The sequence below is a fragment of the Gouania willdenowi genome, chromosome 21 (genome assembly GCF_900634775.1).
Source record: "Gouania willdenowi chromosome 21, fGouWil2.1, whole genome shotgun sequence".
In the NCBI taxonomy this organism is placed as follows: domain Eukaryota; kingdom Metazoa; phylum Chordata; class Actinopteri; order Blenniiformes; family Gobiesocidae; genus Gouania; species Gouania willdenowi.
The window spans coordinates 1,749,576-1,770,642 of NC_041064.1; the positions used below are offsets into that span (position 1 = coordinate 1,749,576).

The 21,067-nt window shown below is 35.2% G+C and overlaps 1 protein-coding gene across 2 annotated transcripts in view; it reads right to left on the reverse strand.

The window, feature by feature from the left end:
• Nucleotides 1-9,475: 9,475 nt before the first annotated feature.
• The window catches only part of col18a1a (collagen type XVIII alpha 1 chain a), a 103,075-nt gene continuing 91,483 nt past the window's right edge, over nt 9,476-21,067 (reverse strand). For both annotated transcript variants that reach the window (XM_028436475.1, XM_028436474.1), the window contains 24 exons: nt 20,605-20,631; nt 20,354-20,452; nt 20,226-20,261; nt 19,026-19,115; nt 18,857-18,889; nt 18,449-18,484; nt 18,295-18,354; nt 18,138-18,215; nt 17,588-17,623; nt 17,460-17,513; nt 17,308-17,379; nt 16,466-16,540; nt 16,366-16,393; nt 16,149-16,193; nt 14,971-15,005; nt 14,770-14,898; nt 14,547-14,697; nt 13,775-13,839; nt 13,572-13,700; nt 13,260-13,292; nt 12,888-13,181; nt 12,435-12,632; nt 11,233-11,348; nt 9,476-10,212 (listed from right to left, as the gene is read on the reverse strand). In XM_028436475.1, the coding sequence (XP_028292276.1) occupies nt 10,002-10,212; nt 11,233-11,348; nt 12,435-12,632; nt 12,888-13,181; nt 13,260-13,292; nt 13,572-13,700; nt 13,775-13,839; nt 14,547-14,697; nt 14,770-14,898; nt 14,971-15,005; nt 16,149-16,193; nt 16,366-16,393; nt 16,466-16,540; nt 17,308-17,379; nt 17,460-17,513; nt 17,588-17,623; nt 18,138-18,215; nt 18,295-18,354; nt 18,449-18,484; nt 18,857-18,889; nt 19,026-19,115; nt 20,226-20,261; nt 20,354-20,452; nt 20,605-20,631 (2,130 nt within the window). In that variant the 3' untranslated portion in view covers nt 9,476-10,001. The remainder of the gene's footprint in view (nt 10,213-11,232; nt 11,349-12,434; nt 12,633-12,887; nt 13,182-13,259; nt 13,293-13,571; nt 13,701-13,774; nt 13,840-14,546; nt 14,698-14,769; nt 14,899-14,970; nt 15,006-16,148; nt 16,194-16,365; nt 16,394-16,465; nt 16,541-17,307; nt 17,380-17,459; nt 17,514-17,587; nt 17,624-18,137; nt 18,216-18,294; nt 18,355-18,448; nt 18,485-18,856; nt 18,890-19,025; nt 19,116-20,225; nt 20,262-20,353; nt 20,453-20,604; nt 20,632-21,067) is intronic.

The window sequence follows — 21,067 nt, forward strand, 5'->3', positions numbered from 1 at the left end:
CTCTGGGACAATGTGTCGCGTACCACCAGTAACTGGCATATGGCATCAAAAACAGACAGAGATTTATAGAGATACGTCTTGCATCCAACACTGCACTGTTAAAGTACTTCACACATTCATGTTTTTATTTTAAACATACATGTGAGGTGCATTGACTGCTTCATATGATATTCATTTAATGCTTCACATTATCACATCAACATTTATATAAAGGGAAAGCCACCACACATGTTCATTTAGTTGTGTTATAAAACAATCTTGTTGAATCTTTATGGATATAAATATTCCTCATAGCATCCTGTTCACTAGGATGATGTGCCACACATATGGAACTTATTCAGAGTTTGTAGAGCTAAGTAGATGCTAATTAAATACAGCAGCTTTCATTTGTATGGTTATGGTTTAACTTAATCGTCATTCATAGTCATAGCGCCACCTATTGGTAAAAGGAAAACATTATATTTTCACAGAACATTGCGGCAAAGTTTGTGATATAATCCTTGAAAATGTTACGTCTCAACACTTTAACATTTCTGTTACACCCCCACATGCAACACACCTCAACGAGCTCCACTTCTCGTCATGTGTGTGGTTGCGAGGGCCAGTTCATCGCTGATTGCAGCTTTAATTATTATTATTATTCTATTTACGGGCAAATTATCGCATTTTTGAGGACCTAAACATGTTCAAAAACTCATGAACATTTGTACGCATGTTAGGACTGGCGAAAAAATTTAGATTTTGGGGAAATTGAACATGTGGATAGCAAAATGACTCAGTAGCGCCCCCTTGAAAATTGTATTGGTTCCCAGCTTAGACTGATGACATCATCACTATGGAACTTCTACAGAATTCTTCAGTGTACTGAAGAACTATTACTTCAGTACACTGAAGAATTTCCCTGATTTGGGTAAACACTATTAGTACCACAACATGCAACACACCTCAACGTGCACCACTTCCCGACATACGTGTGGTCGCGAGGGCTCGTTCATCGCTGATTGCAGCTTTAATTTATTTTGTTCCTTGCAAGAGTTAAAAACCAATATTTTCTGAGAAAAATTATAAATATTTCTTAAATGTATTTGGAATGTATTTGGAAAACACGGAATTTGGAAAAATAAGAAAACAAAATTTAGAAAAAAATTAAATGGATTTTCTAGGGCCCTATAGTTATGTTGATCTGTGACATGAGACCAAACATAATGTGTAGTAACTAAAGCTGAAGTTTAAACTAAACTCGCTAACGTTAGTTTCTGTTATGTGAGAATGTTGCTTTGCAGAAACACAGAGTTTTAGTGTTAGAACGAGGTTAAAGTGGGAGTAAATAAACACAGCTTCTCTGAGCTCTGACAACAGCAGCTTTTCACCCTGAATGTAATTAAAGCTGTGAATATGTCCTGGTCGTATCATTACCGTCTCACTGTACTTAGTTATTAGTCTAAATGTAGCCGTACCCAGGCCACCGCTCTGCAGCTGGAGGTTATTACCCTCCATCATTAGGAGGACCACCCACTCCAAATAAGACTTAAACAGTTAATACGTTGTGGAGATTTACTCCAGCAGAAAGATGTTGCTTTATATTTCTGTGACATTGAGCCGCTCCACTCCGTTACTCTAAGCCTCGCAGCACTTCCTCCTAAAGCTGCGTTACTTAAACTCACAGATTTGATGAGATTGGTGTAGGAAGTGATTATTTTCAGCCCGTCACTCACGTTTGACAAGAGCAGCCAAATGGTTAGATCTGGGAGTGGAATCGTTGATGGAAAGTCAGGCTTTGACAGAGTATCACCTAAAAATAACTCATGGCCAAGTTTTTAAAAAATAATCTGGTTTTATGAAAACATGGCCCACTCTCTGATATGTACGACTGTCAAACACCAAAGTGACAACATTTGGACTGTTGGACAATAATCCTGACAAGTCACTGAAAGTTAGAAACATTCTGACTATTGATATACACTTTGAGATTTAATTCTGTAAGTGTAACTGTTTGACTTTTAGTCCGATTTGAACAATAAGTGTATTCAATTTTCTTTACTATATAGTAAAGCACAAAAAGGGATCAATAATTTCTCACGCCAAAAATGCCCGTTTTGATGCCTTACCTCCTTTTTTGGGTGTTTTTTTTTTTGTATTTTTTTTTTTTTTGCCTTATTGCTTTCTGAAACCATTTTAAGTATGTGCATTATATTTGCAGTAGTTTTTAGGGTCTAATGATGGTCCTAACTAAATTTTTTTTTTGAAATTTTTGAAAAATATGCCTTACTAAAGCATTACTTCCTTTTTTGGGTGATTTTTTATTTTTGTAATTTTTTGTGCCTTACTGAAATCTAAACCCAATTTAAGTATGTGCATTATATTTGCAGTAGTTTTTAGGGTCTAATAATGGTCCTAACTCAATTTTTTTTTTTTTTTTTAATTTTGAAAAAAAAGCCTTGTTATAGCCTTACTTTTGATTTTGGCTGATTTTTGTTTTTTGTCATTTTTTGTGCCTAACTGCTTTCTTAGCCCAATTTCAGTATGTGCATTATATTTGCAGTAGTTTTTAGGGTCTAATGACGGTCCTAACTCAATTTTTTTTTTTTTTTTTTTTTTTAATTTTGAAAAAAAATGCCTTGTTATAGCCTTACTTTTGATTTTGGCTGATTTTTGTTTTTTGTCATTTTTTGTGCCTAACTGCTTTCTTAGCCCAGTTTAAGTATGTGCATTATATTTGCAGTAGTTTTTAGGGTCTAATGATGGTCCTAACTCAATTTTTTTTTTTTTTTTTTTTTTTTAATTTTGAAAAAAATGCCTTGTTATAGCCTTACTTTTGATTTTGGCTGATTTTAGTTTTTTGTCATTTTTTGTGCCTAACTGCTTTCTTAGCCCAATTTCAGTATGTGCATTATATTTGCAGTAGTTTTTAGGGTCTAATGACGGTCCTAACTCAATTTTTTTTTTTTTTTTTTTTTTAATTTTGAAAAAAATGCCTTGTTATAGCCTTACTTTTGATTTTGGCTGATTTTTGTTTTTTGTCATTTTTTGTGCCTAACTGCTTTCTTAGCCCAGTTTAAGTATGTGCATTATATTTGCAGTAGTTTTTAGGGTCTAATGATGGTCCTAACTCAATTTTTTTTTTTTTTTTAATTTTGAAAAAATGTGCTTTGTTATAGTCTTACTTTTGATTTTGGCTGATTTTTGTTTTTTGTCATTTTTTGTGCCTAACTGCTTTCTTAGCCCAGTTTAAGTATGTGCATTATATTTGCAGTAGTTTTTAGGGTCTAATGACGGTCCTAACTCAATTTTTTTTTTTTTTTTTTTTTTAATTTTGAAAAAAAATGCCTTGTTATAGCCTTACTTTTGATTTTGGCTGATTTTTGTTTTTTGTCATTTTTTGTGCCTAACTGCTTTCTTAGCCCAGTTTAAGTATGTGCATTATATTTGCAGTAGTTTTTAGGGTCTAATGATGGTCCTAACTCAATTTTTTTTTTTTTTTTTTTTTTTTAATTTTGAAAAAAATGCCTTGTTATAGCCTTACTTTTGATTTTGGCTGATTTTAGTTTTTTGTCATTTTTTGTGCCTAACTGCTTTCTTAGCCCAATTTCAGTATGTGCATTATATTTGCAGTAGTTTTTAGGGTCTAATGACGGTCCTAACTCAATTTTTTTTTTTTTTTTTTTTTTTTAATTTTGAAAAAAAATGCCTTGTTATAGCCTTACTTTTGATTTTGGCTGATTTTTGTTTTTTGTCATTTTTTGTGCCTAACTGCTTTCTTAGCCCAGTTTAAGTATGTGCATTATATTTGCAGTAGTTTTTAGGGTCTAATGATGGTCCTAACTCAATTTTTTTTTTTTTTTAAATTTTGAAAAAAATGCCTTGTTATAGCCTTACTTTTGATTTTGGCTGATTTTTGTTTTTTGTCATTTTTTGTGCCTAACTGCTTTCTTAGCCCAGTTTAAGTATGTGCATTATATTTGCAGTAGTTTTTAGGGTCTAATGATGGTCCTAACTCAATTTTTTTTTTTTTTTTTTTTTTTTTAATTTTGAAAAAAATGCCTTGTTATAGCCTTACTTTTGATTTTGGCTGATTTTAGTTTTTTGTCATTTTTTGTGCCTAACTGCTTTCTAAGCCCTGTTTAATTATGTGCATTATATTTGCAGTAGTTTTTAGGGTCTAATGATGGTCCTAACTCAATTTTTTTTTTTTTTTTTAATTTTGAAAAAAATGCCTTGTTATAGCCTTACTTTTGATTTTGGCTGATTTTTGTTTTGTGTCATTTTTTGTGCCTAACTGCTTTCTTAGCCCAGTTTAAGTATGTGCATTATATTTGCAGTAGTTTTTAGGGTCTAATGATGGTCCTAACTCATTTTTTTTTTTTTTTTTTAATTTTCGAAAAAAATGCCTTGTTATAGCCTTACTTTTGATTTTGGCTGATTTTAGTTTTTTGTCATTTTTTGTGCCTAACTGCTTTCTTAGCCCTGTTTAAGTATGTGCATTATATTTGCAGTAGTTTTTAGGGTCTAATGATGGTCCTAACTCAATTTTTTTTTTTTTTTTTTTTTTTTTTTTAAATTTTGAAAAAAATGCCTTGTTATAGCCTTACTTTTGATTTTGGCTGATTTTAGTTTTTTGTCATTTTTTGTGCCTTACTGCTTTCTTAGCCCAGTTTAAGTATGTGCATTATATTTGCAGTAGTTTTTAGGGTCTAATGATGGTCCTAACTCAATTTTTTTTTTTTTTTTTTAATTTTGAAAAAAATGCCTTGTTATAGCCTTACTTTTGATTTTGGCTGATTTTTGTTTTGTGTCATTTTTTGTGCCTAACTGCTTTCTTAGCCCAGTTTAAGTATGTGCATTATATTTGCAGTAGTTTTTAGGGTCTAATGATGGTCCTAACTCAATTTTTTTTTTTTTTTTTTTTTTTTTTTTAATTTTGAAAAAAATGCCTTGTTATAGCCTTACTTTTGATTTTGGCTGATTTTAGTTTTTTGTCATTTTTTGTGCCTAACTGCTTTCTTAGCCCAGTTTAAGTATGTGCATTATATTTGCAGTAGTTTTTAGGGTCTAATGATGGTCCTAACTCAATTTTTTTTTTTTTTTTTTTAATTTTGAAAAAAATGCCTTGTTATAGCCTTACTTTTGATTTTGGCTGATTTTGTTTTTTGTCTTTTTTTGTGCCTAACTGCTTTCTTAGCCCAGTTTAAGTATGTGCATTATATTTGCAGTAGTTTTTAGGGTCTAATGATGGTCCTAACTCAATTTTTTTTTTTTTTTTTTTTAATTTTGAAAAATATGCCTTGTTATAGCCTTACTTTTGATTTTGGCTGATTTTTGTTTTTTGTCATTTTTTGTGCCTAACTGCTTTCTTAGCCGAGTTTAAGTATGTGCATTATATTTGCAGTAGTTTTTAGGGTCTAATGATGGTCCTAACTCAAATTTTTTTTTTTTTTTACATTTTGAAAAAAATGCCTTGTTATAGCCTTACTTTTGATTTTGGCTGATTTTTGTTTTTTGTCATTTTTTGTGCCTAACTGCTTTCTTAGCCCAGTTTAAGTATGTGCATTATATTTGCAGTAGTTTTTAGGGTCTAATGATGGTCCTAACTCAATTTTTTTTTTTTTTTTAAATTTTGAAAAAAATGCCTTGTTATAGCCTTACTTTTGATTTTGGCTGATTTTTGTTTTGTGTCATTTTTTGTGCCTAACTGCTTTCTTAGCCCAGTTTAAGTATGTGCATTATATTTGCAGTACTTTTTAGGGTCTAATGATGGTCCTAACTCAATTTTTTTTTTATTTTTTTTTTTTATTTTGAAAAAATATGCCTTGTTATAGCCTTACTTTTGAATTTGGCTGATTTTTGTTTTGTGTCATTTTTTGTGCCTAACTGCTTTCTTAGCCCAATTTAAGTATGTGCATTATATTTGCAGTAGTTTTTAGGTGTCTAATGATGGTCCTAACTCAATTTTTTTTTTTTTTTTTTTTTAATTTTGAAAAAAAATGCCTTGTTATAGCCTTACTTTTGAATTTGGCTGATTTTTGTTTTGTGTCATTTTTTGTGCCTAACTGCTTTCTTAGCCCAGTTTAAGTATGTGCATTATATTTGCAGTAGTTTTTAGGGTCTAATGATGGTCCTAACTCAATTTTTTTTTTTTTTTTTTTTTTTTAATTTTGAAAAAATATGCCTTGTTATAGCCTTACTTTTGATTTTGGCTGAATTTAGTTTTTTGTCATTTTTTGTGCCTAACTGCTTTCTTAGCCGAGTTTAACTATGTGCATTATATTTGCAGTAGTTTTTAGGGTCTAATGATGGTCCTAACTCAATTTTTTTTTTTTTTTTTTTTTTTTTAATTTTGAAAAAATATTCCTTGTTATAGCCTTACTTTTGATTTTGGCTGATTTTAGTTTTTTGTCATTTTTTGTGCCTAACTGCTTTCTTAGCCCAATTTAAGTATGTGCATTATATTTGCAGTAGTTTTTAGGGTCTAATGATGGTCCTAACTCAATTTTTTTTTTTTTTTTTTAATTTTGAAAAAAATGCCTTGTTATAGCCTTACTTTTGATTTTGGCTGATTTTTGTTTTTTGTCATTTTTTGTGCCTAACTGCTTTCTTAGCCCAGTTTAAGTATGTGCATTATATTTGCAGTAGTTTTTAGGGTCTAATGATGGTCCTAACTCAATTTTTTTTTTTTTTTTTTTTTTAATTTTGAAAAAAATGCCTTGTTATAGCCTTACTTTTGATTTTGGCTGATTTTTGTTTTTTGTCATTTTTTGTGCCTAACTGCTTTCTTAGCCCAAGTTTAAGTATGTGCATTATATTTGCAGTAGTTTTTAGGGTCTAATGATGGTCCTAACTCAATTTTTTTTTTTTTTTTTTTTTTTTAATTTTGAAAAAAAATGCCTTGTTATAGCCTTACTTTTGATTTTGGCTGATTTTTGTTTTTTGTCATTTTTTGTGCCTAACTGCTTTCTTAGCCCAATTTAAGTATGTGCATTATATTTGCAGTAGTTTTAGGGTCTAATGATGGTCCTAACTCAATTTTTTTTTTTTTTTTTTTTTTTAATTTTGAAAAAATATGCCTTGTTATAGCCTTACTTTTGATTTTGGCTGATTTTTGTTTTTTGTCATTTTTTGTGCCTAACTGCTTTCTTAGCCCAGTTTAAGTATGTGCATTATATTTGCAGTAGTTTTTAGGGTCTAATGATGGTCCTAACTCAATTTTTTTTTTTTTTTTTAATTTTGAAAAAAATGCCTTGTTATAGCCTTACTTTTGATTTTGGCTGATTTTTGTTTTGTGTCATTTTTTGTGCCTAACTGCTTTCTTAGCCCAGTTTCAGTATGTGCATTATATTTGCAGTAGTTTTTAGGGTCTAATGATGGTCCTAACTCATTTTTTTTTTTTTTTTTTTTTTTTTAATTTTGAAAAAAAATGCCTTGTTATAGCCTTACTTTTGATTTTGGCTGATTTTAGTTTTTTGTCATTTTTTGTGCCTAACTGCTTTCTTAGCCCAGTTTAAGTATGTGCATTATATTTGCAGTAGTTTTTAGGGTCTAATGATGGTCCTAACTCAATTTTTTTTTTTTTTTTTTTTAATTTTGAAAAAAATGCCTTGTTATAGCCTTACTTTTGATTTTGGCTGATTTTTGTTTTTTGTCATTTTTTGTGCCTAACTGCTTTCTTAGCCCAGTTTAAGTATGTGCATTATATTTGCAGTAGTTTTTAGGGTCTAATGATGGTCCTAACTCAATTTTTTTTTTTTTTTTTTTTAATTTTGAAAAAAATGCCTTGTTATAGCCTTACTTTTGATTTTGGCTGATTTTTGTTTTTTGTCATTTTTTGTGCCTAACTGCTTTCTTAGCCCAGTTTAAGTATGTGCATTATATTTGCAGTAGTTTTTAGGGTCTAATGATGGTCCTAACTCAATTTTTTTTTTTTTTTTAATTTTGAAAAAAATGCCTTGTTATAGCCTTACTTTTGATTTTGGCTGATTTTTGTTTTGTGTCATTTTTTGTGCCTAACTGCTTTCTTAGCCTAGTTTAAGTATGTGCATTATATTTGCAGTAGTTTTTAGGGTCTAATGATGGTCCTAACTCAATTTTTTTTTTTTTTTTTTTTTTTTTTTAATTTTTGAAAAAAATGCCTTGTTATAGCCTTACTTTTGATTTTGGCTGATTTTAGTTTTTTGTCATTTTTTGTGCCTAACTGCTTTCTTAGCCCAATTTAAGTATGTGCATTATATTTGCAGTAGTTTTTAGGGTCTAATGATGGTCCTAACTCAATTTTTTTTTTTTTTTTTTTTTTTTTAAATTTTGAAAAAATATGCCTTGTTATAGCCTTACTTTTGATTTTGGCTGATTTTAGTTTTTTGTCATTTTTTGTGCCTAACTGCTTTCTTAGCCCAGTTTAAGTATGTGCATTATATTTGCAGTAGTTTTTAGGGTCTAATGATGGTCCTAACTCAATTTTTTTTTTTTTTTTTTTTTTTTTTAATTTTGAAAAAATATGCCTTGTTATAGCCTTACTTTTGATTTTGGCTGATTTTTGTTTTTTGTCATTTTTTGTGCCTACTGCTTTCTTAGCCCAATTTAAGTATGTGCATTATATTTGCAGTAGTTTTTAGGGTCTAATGATGGTCCTAACTCAAATTTTTTTTTTTTTTTTAATTTTGAAAAAAATGCCTTGTTATAGCCTTACTTTTGATTTTGGCTGATTTTTGTTTTGTGTCATTTTTTGTGCCTAACTGCTTTCTTAGCCCAATTTAAGTATGTGCATTATATTTGCAGTAGTTTTTAGGGTCTAATGATGGTCCTAACTCAATTTTTTTTTTTTTTTTTTTTTTTTTTTTAATTTTTGAAAAAAATGCCTTGTTATAGCCTTACTTTTGATTTTGGCTGATTTTAGTTTTTTGTCATTTTTTGTGCCTTACTGCTTTCTTAGCCCAATTTAAGTATGTGCATTATATTTGCAGTAGTTTTTAGGGTCTAATGATGGTCCTAACTCAATTTTTTTTTTTTTTTTTTTAATTTTGAAAAAAAATGCCTTGTTATAGCCTTACTTTTGATTTTGGCTGATTTTAGTTTTGTGTCATTTTTTGTGCCTAACTGCTTTCTTAGCCCAATTTAAGTATGTGCATTATATTTGCAGTAGTTTTTAGGGTCTAATGATGGTCCTAACTCAATTTTTTTTTTTTTTTTTTAATTTTGAAAAAAATGCCTTGTTATAGCCTTACTTTTGATTTTGGCTGATTTTAGTTTTTTGTCATTTTTTGTGCCTAACTGCTTTCTTAGCCCAATTTAAGTATGTGCATTATATTTGCAGTAGTTTTTAGGGTCTAATGACAGTCTTAACTTTTAAAAAATATGCCTCTGGTCAATTTTGGTTTGTCCTTCTTTTTTAATGCTTTCTGTCCTACTCACACTCCTGGTCATGTGACCTTGATTGGTGGTGATCACATGATCCAATCATCCAATCACAGCAGGCTTTAGTCAATCAGTCACTGGTTGGTAAACACTTTATTCAGTGCCTGGGGGAACATACACATGCTGTTGATTAGCGCCCCCTGGTGGAGACATCAGTCTTTACACATTCTGTGTGTAATAATAAGGCACCGTCTGAAATCAGAGGAATTTTTAAAAATCATTTTTAGAATCCACTTCATTAAAAAATAAATATCTACTCTTTGAATTTAAAAAAGTCCTGAAACCTTTTGCTGTACCCCGTCACAATAGAAGAGTCTAAACTGAAATTAGAAAATAAAATGAAATCATCAATATCTAAAAAATAAACAACAGGTGAAATTATTGGACATGAAACAAAAAACACAATGACCAACATGTACTATACACTCATAGAAAACACAACAATGAGGATACATCTGAGGAACGTATGTGCCCAGGCCCCGTCACACCCTCCTCTTTGGTGTGTGTGGAGGGGCGGGGCCTACAGTGGGGGGAGGGTCGTCACAAAGACAGTTCATTGGACGCCACGTGTTGAAAACCAAACAGAGCCTGTGTGTGAATTAGTGCGAGGATGATGTGAGGGCGTTCTCAATGCACAGAACCACGTAGGATCCAGAGCAGTTCCTGGAGGTCTGCTGCAGCAGGACGCCGCTCTGCAGCGAGGACGCCAGGCCGCTGACCGCGCGCTCGCCCGCACGCCATGTTTCACAATAGTGGTCCGTCTGACGGTGGCCTTTGTTGCTGGAGCCGTGCCAGATCATTTTCTCAGGCCTGGAGACACACACACACACACACACACACACACACACACACACACACACACACACACACACACACACACACACACACACACACACACACACACACACACACACACACACACACACACACACACACACAGTGTGATATTTCTATGTCACAAAAATGTCGTATTTTTCTTTAGGACATGTGGGGGTACGAGAATAACTGGGACAAAGGTTAAAGAGTAACTAAAGCACAATACTATGTTTTTTCTGCTGAATACAAATGTATTTGGTATGAACATGGTTCCCATGGTCATGAAATTCCTGGAAAAGTTATGGAAATTGAAAAAATGATTTTCCAGTCTTGAAAAGTCATGGAATAATTGAAGTGTTTTGGAAGCTTATTTCCCCAGTGTCAGACCTCTGGTACACCAGTGCACTGGAAAGGCACGCTCATGTTTGTGCTCTAATGGTCTTGAATAGATCTTAGCGATTCAGAAATATGGTAAAATATTTTAGAAAAGTTTTGAAAAATCATTGTGAAAAAAAGTGTGGGAACCCTGTATGAACTCGTGCTGTTGATTGATCCTGGTCCAACTCTCAACATTTTAGTCAAACTATTTTAATTTGTTGTATTTAGTTGTAAACTGTCAGTGTGACTGCCCTCTATGGTTGAAACTCAGCTATTACAATTGATGTTTGCTATTGGCTGAGAACAAGATCATGTGATCTTTTGGTACCATCTTGCATCACAAACAAGCACTGTTAGCCCCGCCCCTTTATAAAAACAATCATCTGTGTGCTCTACAATCTGTGGTGTGTAGACTGGACTGAGAGATGAGTGAATAGAGAGGTGTAATGAGTAGCTAGTTAGCATAGCATTGGAGATTTAATTTTTTGATTTTCCCTCCTAGTGGCAGGTCAGGAGAAATCAGGAGTTTAGTTAAAACTCATCTCAGGCCTCGGATTGTTCCTCATCTTTTATGAGGTGCGGCTGTAAAGTAGTACGCTACACGGCGCTAACAGCGAGCGACGGACGGAGACTCACCACGCGCTGTCCCTGAGGATGTCTCGACCATCGAAGGAGTAGATGGGGGCGTTGTCCCTCATTCTGCTGGCGTCGTCTCCAAAGAGCGACTCCCAGCTGTCAAACAACACCTGATCCTGCAGGCAGAAGAAGATCCACCTATTATACTTATTCTCAGGATGAATAACGAGTGGTTAAGGTGTATGGAAAGATGATGGAGCAAAAATGTGACGCGTAGGAACAAGTCGACCAGAGGTGTTGATTAGGTAGTTATTTACAAAGTCTGAAAGGGTGGATTCTGAACTTTCTGATGACATCACACACAGAAATAAAAAATAACCGTTTGAATAAATGTTGTTACTCTCTACAGTACTGTAGTTTTTATCGTATCAGAGCACCAGGGGGCAAAAACAAAGGCTGAGCATTAGCATTAGCATTACCCAAAGCATAAGGCAGAGGTATAGGCAACTTTAACACATCAGGGCCACAAAAATGTGTTTGTTTGATCAGAGGGTCACATGATCAACATTCATGTCAGCATTAGAATGAGTGATCTGAGCATTAATACAAAAAAAAAAACAAAGAGTTTTAATAGTCATTTTGTGTTTTTCTGTCATTCTGTGTTTGTTTGTTGTTTTCTTGCTCATTGTGAAGCATTTTGTGTATTTCTGTAGTCCTTTAGTGCATTTTTCCTGTAAAATATTGTGTACTTGTGCTGTCATTTTGTCATTTTTTGTGTTTTTCTTTTTGTGTACTTTCGTTGTCATTTTCTGTAATTTTGTGTATTATTATTGTCATTTTTGTAGTAGGTTTGTGTGTATTTTCTGTGTTTTTCTCTTGTCTTTTACTGTGTTTTCCTGTAATGTTGTAATTCTTTGTATTTTTCATGTATTCTTGCTGTTTTCGCTGTTTTGTGTATTTTTCTGTTATTTTGTACATTTACTCTGGGGGCCGCATAAAAATAAGCCGAGGGTCACGTGTGGTCCCCGGGCCACCAGTTGTCTAGCGTAAGGCATCAAAAATAGGTATACCATACTTAATGAAAATGAAGTAGGAGGGGTGAGAACCAAATACAGCTCCCTGATTGGTTGGAATATTTTAGAAAGCCAATAGCACAAAAGAATGTGCTTCCCCCGCCCCCATATTAGCATATGTTGCTAACTAGCACTAGTGACACTGCTTCAGTAGTAGAGTTTAACTGAGGTTAACGGCGTGTGGTTTACCTTCAGGTTGACGATGGGGAAGTTGTTCCTGTCTGCTTTTCTAACAATGGTGTAAAGGTCCTGGAGCTTTGAGGACAGGAAGGCTCTAAACGTTCCCTTCAGACCCACGGCGCGAGCCTGCTGGAAGCACAGGAAGTCGGCCCCACGAATGCCCCGCATGTTCCCAGAGTGAGGGGCGTTCAGGGCGATCAGGTGCAGCTGAGGGCGAGAAGAACAGGAGTTAAACCTTTACGTTGTTTGATCAGTGACAGCAGGGAGGGAGCTATGCTACGCTAAGCTAACTGTGTGTGTTATCATCTTCATTAGTCTGCAGCGTAACGTGTTAAAGTCCAGCTTTTATTGGAAATTGATGTTTCAGACACATCGAAAACATGCAGAACTGGAACTGATCAGGTCTAAGATCAGTGCCCCCCTCCTGGAGTTCAGTGTGACCAACATGTGGGCGGTACTCACTCCTGATCCGGACGTGTCCCCCCTCCCTGCGAGCAGTGGAGGGGCAGGGTCTGCTGCTCTCTGGGGGGTGACGGGGCTGGTCAACCGTCCGTCTGTCTGGCCTGAGTACCTCTGGTCTGGGAGTCTGGGCTCATACTGGGGGGGGTACTTGGGCTCTAGGGGGGGCTGAGGGGGGGGCTGGATGGGCCGGACCACGCTGTGGGAGTAATGGCCCGCCCCGTTACTCTGGGACTGATCGTGGGACTGGGGGTACAGGACCACGGGTGGGGGCTGGACTTCTGCCACCTCGTTCTCCTTTAACACACACACACATTATACACACACATTATACACGTGTCTACACACAACACTTCCTGTTTGAGTCTCACTCACCAGGTCTCTGAAGAATGGACTGTAGTCTCCCAGCTGGAAGAAGCAGCACAGCTTTAGTGCATGACACACACGCACGCGCGCACGCGCACGCGCACACACACACACACACACACACACACACACACACACACACACACACACACACACACACACACACACACACACACACACACCACACACACCACACACACACACACCCCACACACACACACACACACACACACACACACCCACACACACACACACACACACACACACAGACACACACACACACAGACACACACTGTAGGGGGCGGGGCAGGTAAAGCTCACCATAACCTGTCTGAGTCCGTCTCTGACCCTCAGGTAAAGGTCGGCCCGGTCCAGGACGTAGACCAGGCTGCCCTCGGCCTGTCGACGGGCCGTAGCCATCATGGTGTCGTATGACCTCAGCACCGTCACCTGTAGGAGCCACGCCCCCGTCAGTGAACCATGACTCAGCACGCTGTGGTACCACAGGGGAGGGGCTGACTTACCCCTGAGGTGAGACCAGGAAGTCCAGGTGGACCAGGAGGACCAGGAGGACCAGGGACGCTGACGGCTTTACATGGAAACAAAAGATCATTAGTTATTAACAGATTATTAGGAGTCTTTACATCAAACATGAACTTTAATCAGAGTGAGGCCAAAATAATCATTTCTTTGTATTTTTTGGAGTCATTTTGTGTATCTTTGCTATTTTTCTGTCATTTTGTGTATTTTTTACATTTTCGTTCTCATTCTGCCTGTTTTTGGAGTGATTTCATGTACTTTTGAATTTTTTTTCTCATTTTGTTTTTGTCATTTTGTTGTTTTGTATACTTCTGTTGTACTTTTGTATATGCTTGTGTTGTGGTTTTGTGTGTTTTTGGAGTCATTTTGAGTACTTTTGTTATTTTAGATATTTTTCTGTCATTGTTTTTTTTTCATTTTGTTGGTTTTTGAGTCATTTTGTACATTTTTGTGATCGTTTTTTAAAATACATTTTGTCATTTATTTGTGGTCATCATTTGTTTATGGAGTAATTTTATGAATATTTGTGTGTTTGCTTTAGGAGCCGCACAAAATTAGACAGGCAGTCAGTTCCCCACGGCTGAAATAGAGTTAGCCTGTTCCGCTAACAGTAAAATAACAACATACAACAAAAAATAAGAAAAAAATCATTTAATTTCATAGTACAGCAAAGCTTTTTAAATAAAAACATGTTTACATTTATTTGAACAATAAAAAAAATAAAAAGCTGAGAGTTGACAAGAGGAAATAACTCACGGTTATTGGGTCTGTATGGTCCAGGAAGTGAGGCAGATCCAGGAGGTCCAGGTGGCCCTGGAGGACCTGGGCGTCCATCGTAACCAACCCCAGGTTTTCCAGGTGGTCCTTGAGGTCCAGGAGGGCCGAGGACGGACTCCCCCTTTGGTCCCTGTTATTAGAAACACATGGAGTTAATATTTAAGAGTGAACGTTGATTCTAATGTGGAATCCTTAAACTCACAGGTAGACCTGGCTCTCCAGGTGGTCCTTGGGGGCCCTGGGGGCCGTATCGGGGGTCATAATACCCCCCACCAGGCTCTCCTTTTTCTCCCTTGACTCCTGTGTCCCCACGCTCACCTTTAAGGTCGTTCTATTGGAGCGAGATAAACAGACATTATACACGGCTCCGCCCACAGGGGGCGGGGTTAAAGGCTAGCTTTACCTTGTATGCGTAAATATCAAAATTAGAGCCGGTTCCTGCAAAGAAAAGAAGATTTGAGCGTAAATGAAGCTGAATGTGTTCCTGTTCAGAAAAGAACCATGAGAATTAGGGATGTAACGATTAATCGTAAGGCAGTTAAAAATTGATTCATAGGTATCACGATTCACATCGATACTGTGAAAATTGAATCGCAGTACTTTTTTTAACCAGCAGAGGGCTGGCGGCGGGCGGATTCTGCTAATACTTTCTTTCTGGCCGCCTTCTACTTTTAAACATGTTCATAAATGATTCCTTACCTAGTTTAGCACGAAAGAATATCTGTAATATTACGTGAATATCTGTAAAAGTCACGTTTTTCTATTAGCTCTGTCTGCTAGCATAGCATCTCTTCTTCACTGCAAGAATATCTACATGCCAACCGACCACTGGGTTACCAGCGCCCTCTGCTGGTCCAAACAAATACAGTTAAATTACTGTTTTTTTTTTTTTTTTTTTAAGTCTAACTGTTAAGGCACAAAATACATTTTCAGTCGAATCGTATCGGCAGTTGAGTGAATCGTTACATCCCTAATGAGAATTATTCATTATTTTGGTTTTCAAGAACACATTAATTCCTTATTCCGACATCTAAAACTTAAAAATTCTGTCACCTTGTAGAATAAAAAAAAAAACTGCCAGAAAATATCCAAAACATGTTCTTAGAAAGGGGTTTATCATTTAAGGAGAAAGTTATATTGAAATATATTAAGTGTTTGAACAATATTGAAACGTTTTTGTGTCAATATGTGGAGCTAAAAAAATGTTCAATAATAATAATAATTCAGATTAAAAACAGGTTTAAATAAATGATTTTCACAAGTTACAGAAATTAATCTGATCACAAGTTTATTAAATTATTTGTGAATATGTAGATTGTTTAATGATATATGGGTAAATAATTGTATTATTAGTTGTAATTAAAAAAACTAAATCAGTTGTGAATAAAGGAGTAGAATTAAATAAGTTTACAAATTCAGATGTTTAAATGTTTAAATCAATAGTTTATTTCTGCTGTTATAATTCATAATTTTTTTCGTTTTTTAAATTATTGTTCTGTTTTCATTTTACATATTCAAATAAAGACAAATCAATAAATCAATGTGTTACAATCGTAGCATTTATGGACTGAACCTGAGTACCTGAGCTCCCTGGAAGTCCTCGCTCCCCTTTTTCGCCTTTAACCACTGAAAAGATCAACACATGACTTACACACAGCACTCACACATACACGCACACAGCACGCGCGCACGCACATACACACGCACGCACACAGCACTCACACATACACACATACACATGCACACGCACACACACAGCACTCACACACACACACACACACACAGCACTCACACACACCTGCGTAGCTGCGTGAGTCATCGTAGCGCTGGAAACCCAAAGAGAACACAACGTTAGCCCATAATCACAAACACACACACAATAATAAAAACAGGCTCACATTGAAACGGTCCAGAGGAAAGGCCGGCCCCGGGGGGCCAGGGGGTCCAGGTGGTCCTGGAGGGCCAGAGACCCCCTGTTGAAAACAAAACTGCTGGGTTAATATTCATCGACTAGTATTAGTGCTGATAAATACTAATAATAGTAGTAGTTTCAAAATAACAACTCATCATACAAAATACACAAAACAACAACAATACCTTGTACATCAACCATAGTTAAGCTTTATTAGCATTATATACTAATAAGGGGAAAAGAAAAAGCTCATTAAGGCTTTTAAGAGAAAAACACAAAAATGTACAAAATTACTCAAAACCAGAAAACAATGTTAAAAAAAAGAGAGAAAAACATACAAAAATAAAAATAATATATAAAATAATTCCAAAATCACACAAAATAAATTACAAATATTTAAAGATTACCACAAAAGTGCACAAAACGACTCCAAAAAACACACAAAACAACAATATCTTGTATATTAACCAAACTGGTGAAGCAAAAAGTGTCACTAATTAGCATTATATGCTAATAAGGGGGTGTCGAAAAGCTAATTAAGGCTTGCCAAGTCTACTAGTGACACGTCTACTCTCGCACTAGTGCACCAAAAACCTTTGTTTACTGGTACTACAAGTACAGTAAACAAAGGTAATAGCATATAGCTTATAATTAGCAGCTAAAACAGCCATTAGCCTTGAGCTAACCATGCTAAAAACAACAAATGCTAGCTTGTGTTTCCTGCTGTCAGGATTAGAGTCACATGTTTATGCTGCTAACGGTATCACAGCTAGCTAGCCAAGCAGCAGCTTTGCTAATGCTAATGCTAATAAAAAGGGAGATACTCACAGGGTAACCGTAGCCGTTGCCTCCGCTAGGCTCTCCTTTCTCTCCCTTGTATCCATTCACTCCTGGTCGACCCTTCATCAACAAACACATCATTATTGTTGTTTATTTACAAACGTAACAGGTGTAAGAAACACGAGGTCAGGGGTCCTTACAGGTCGTCCAGGCATCCCCATCTCCCCCTTCACACCAGCAGGTCCATAAAGACCCTGTAGAAACAAACCATCAGAAAAACTCTCTCTCTAAAATAAAAGTGTAAATAATGGAGGATGTGATGTCGTACAGGAGGTCCTGAAGGTCCTGGAGATCCTCTGTCGCCCTGTGTGTGAAGAACAGGAAGTCCATCAGCTTCATGTCTTTACATCAGGGTTTTTCAACCTCTGGTGCCGGGGCACATTATTCAATTTCACTCAATTGAGCTAAAAAACTAAACATTTAACAACACAGAACAAATTATATGTTATATTATATACAAATGATGAATTATAAAAATTTATCTTTATATTTTTTTATTTACACTTTGATAAGAATGACTGCATCTAGTTATTTACACTTTTTTTTATTAAAAAAATAAATATAAAAAAATCACAATAGATTTTTGTTGTTGTTTATTTGATTCCTATTAAAAACTCACTTAATTGCACTTTTTTCTTTGTGTTTATTTGATTCCTATGGATAAGAATGATTGTATATTGTTAATAAATGTCTACAAAGTGTAATTTTTATAACATTTTCGGTGGTGGTGTCTGTACCTTTGATTTTTTTTAAAAGAAAAGTTGAAATTTGGCTGAAAAAAGGTTTAAAAACACTGGTTCAGGGACACAGAAACTCACCTTTGGTCCCGTCAGACCCTCCAGATGCAGCAGGTTCCCATCAGGTCCGATCACTAAACCTGGCTCTCCCTTCTCGCCCTGAGCACCCAGAGACACGGAGCAGTCAGTACAGACTGACCACAGACCACTTCCTGTCTGTCGACATAATGAGACGTACCTTCACTCCATAACCTGGAAAACCTGGCTCTCCTTGGTCTCCTTTGGGTCCAATTGGACCCTGGAAAACAACAGAACCTCATGATTGGTAAAAACTAACGAGTGGTTCATTAAATTCATTCAGTTATAACAGGAAACAGGAAACAGGAACTCACAGGAAAACCAGCTTGACCAGGTAACCCAGCGCCCCCCTGTGGACAGAAGCATCAACATGTTATTTATTCCATTAAAGGACCAAACCTAGCAAAATTAAAAATAAATTAATAACTAAATAAATGTGAAAAATAACAAAAAGAAATTTTTTTAATTAAATTAAAAATATATATACATATATAAGTGGAAAAATTAAAAGATTGATCAATAAATGTGGAAATAAATAAAAAAATACAAACTTCATTTAATAAAATTCATTTTTTTACTTTTATTAATTTAATGATTTATTTTACACATATAAAATATATTTTTGTTTTGGTTTTTTATTTCTAATTTTATGATTAATATATTTTTTAATATTTTCAGGTTTGGTCCTCCATACTTGGTATAATTCAGGGGGAGGAGCCTACCTCAGGTCCAGCTCTGCCACCCACTGCGTTCAGCTAGAAACACACACATTACAATAAAGGTATTAAAACACACACACACACACACACACACACACACACACACACACACACACACACACACACACACACACACACACACACACACAGGTGTGTGATAGTCTGCACTCACGTTATCAGAGCTCTGATAGATGATCTGTCCTGGAGGACCAGGAGGACCTGGAGGTCCAGGTATTCCACTGCCATCTCGACCTGGTTCACCCTACGACCAATAGAACACCAGCAGGTTTTAATGTGACCAATGAGGGCTCTGCATCCCAAAGACCCGCCCACATCCCTCCAGCAGCTACGGATTGATACGTTCACTGTACATCCTGCCTTTATATAATGTTTACTTATTAATTTTTATTGTTATGTAACAAACATTCAAAGCTTTGGCTGAAAACCTAAAAATAAACATGAATAACATGAAGAATGTTGTTATTTTGTTTTGGGAGTTTCTGTTGTTTTCTTCATTTTGTGTTTTTGAAATCTTTTTGTGTATTTTTGTTGTACTTTTGAGTAATTTTATTTTCTTTGTGCGTATTTTTTAGGTCATTTTACATATATTTGTGATTTTGTGTGTTTTTCTGTTGTGTATCATGGTTTTTGAGTCATTTTCTTTCCATTCTCTGTGTTTTGGAAGTCTTTTTGTCTGTGTTTTTTGTCACTTATTTTTCCGTCATTTTGTGTATATTTTTTTCTTTGCTCTGTGTGTTTTTGCCATGATTTGTTATAGTTCTGTGTGTTTTTCCTTTATATGTTGCATAATTTATATTTGTGTATGTTTCTATTGTGGTGGTATAGAGTATATTGTTATGTTTTTTTGTATTTTTCCATCATTTTGTGCGATTTTTGCCACGTCTTTTAGTTTTGTGCATTTTTTAAAAGTCACTTTGTGTATATTTCTAATTGTTTGGTTTATTTTTCTGTCATTTTGTGTATTTTTTAGTCTTTTTGTCTATTTATTGTTATTATTGTGTCTTCTTCTCTTTGCTTTGTGTGTTTTTGCCGTGATGTTGTAAATCTGTTATTGTTTTGTGTGTTTTTCCTTTTCATGTAGTGAACTTATGAAATCATTCCATCTATAATTGCCATCATTTTGTGTATTTTTCTGTCATTTTGTGTATTTTTCTGTCATTTTGTGCGTTTTTGGATTCATTTTGTCTATTTGCTATTTTGAGGGGCACCTAATAAATAATATTCCATCCTAGCAAAGGTAAATAGTTTAACAATCACACCACAATGAGAACACGTTGGTTCTGCTGGAGATAAATACACTAAAGAATCTTAGTAATAAACAGACGATAGATGTTTGTGTAGATATTCTCACCGTCAGTCCTTTATCTCCTTTCTCACCCTTTGATCCCTGAAATAAAACACGACACATGTCAACCACCCAAAGAGCCTCTGTGTCTATCTACAAACAGGAAGTCTGCGCATCACTTCCTGTGTCAGTACCGGAGGTCCAGGGAAGCCGTCCAGGCCGGGCTGTCCGTCTCTTCCTGGAGGACCTTCTCCACCCTTGGTCCCTTGCATTCCAGGCAGGCCAGGCTTCCCCTGCAGAGTAGTGGACGGACTAGCATTAGCATTAGCCACCTAGCTTAGCATGTCATCATGTAAACTAAGGAGCTAAAGGATGTATCAGTCCTTCACCCCAGCATAAAAACAAACAAATATTCCTAGATTATTAATAATAAATAAATACTCACAGGTAGTCCAGGTAATCCAGGAGGACCCTGAAAGCACATCGTCATGGTTAATAAAACTCATGTGTTTCTTTGTTCATAAAGATTAGCTCAATATTAGCAGCCATTGTTCCTGATAATCATACATATTACAGATTAAAAGAGAAGAGATTAAATATATTTGAGTTTATTTAGTCACAATCCTTAAAGCTGTTGGAATCGATCATTATTTATCAGTTAAAGTCAATAAATAAAATGTCATTTGCTCAAAAATCAAGATAATTTTTTTTTTAAATTGTTGTTTGAAAGTTAACACACTTCAAGAAACTAAGAATATATATATATATATATTTTTAACAATATGAGCCCATTTTTGCATATTTCTTTTACCATTTTTATACAACTTCACCAAACTCACCATATTTTAACCTATTTTCATCACTTTTTCTTTTTGTATTTTTGCTACATTTCTCCCATTTCTGGCACT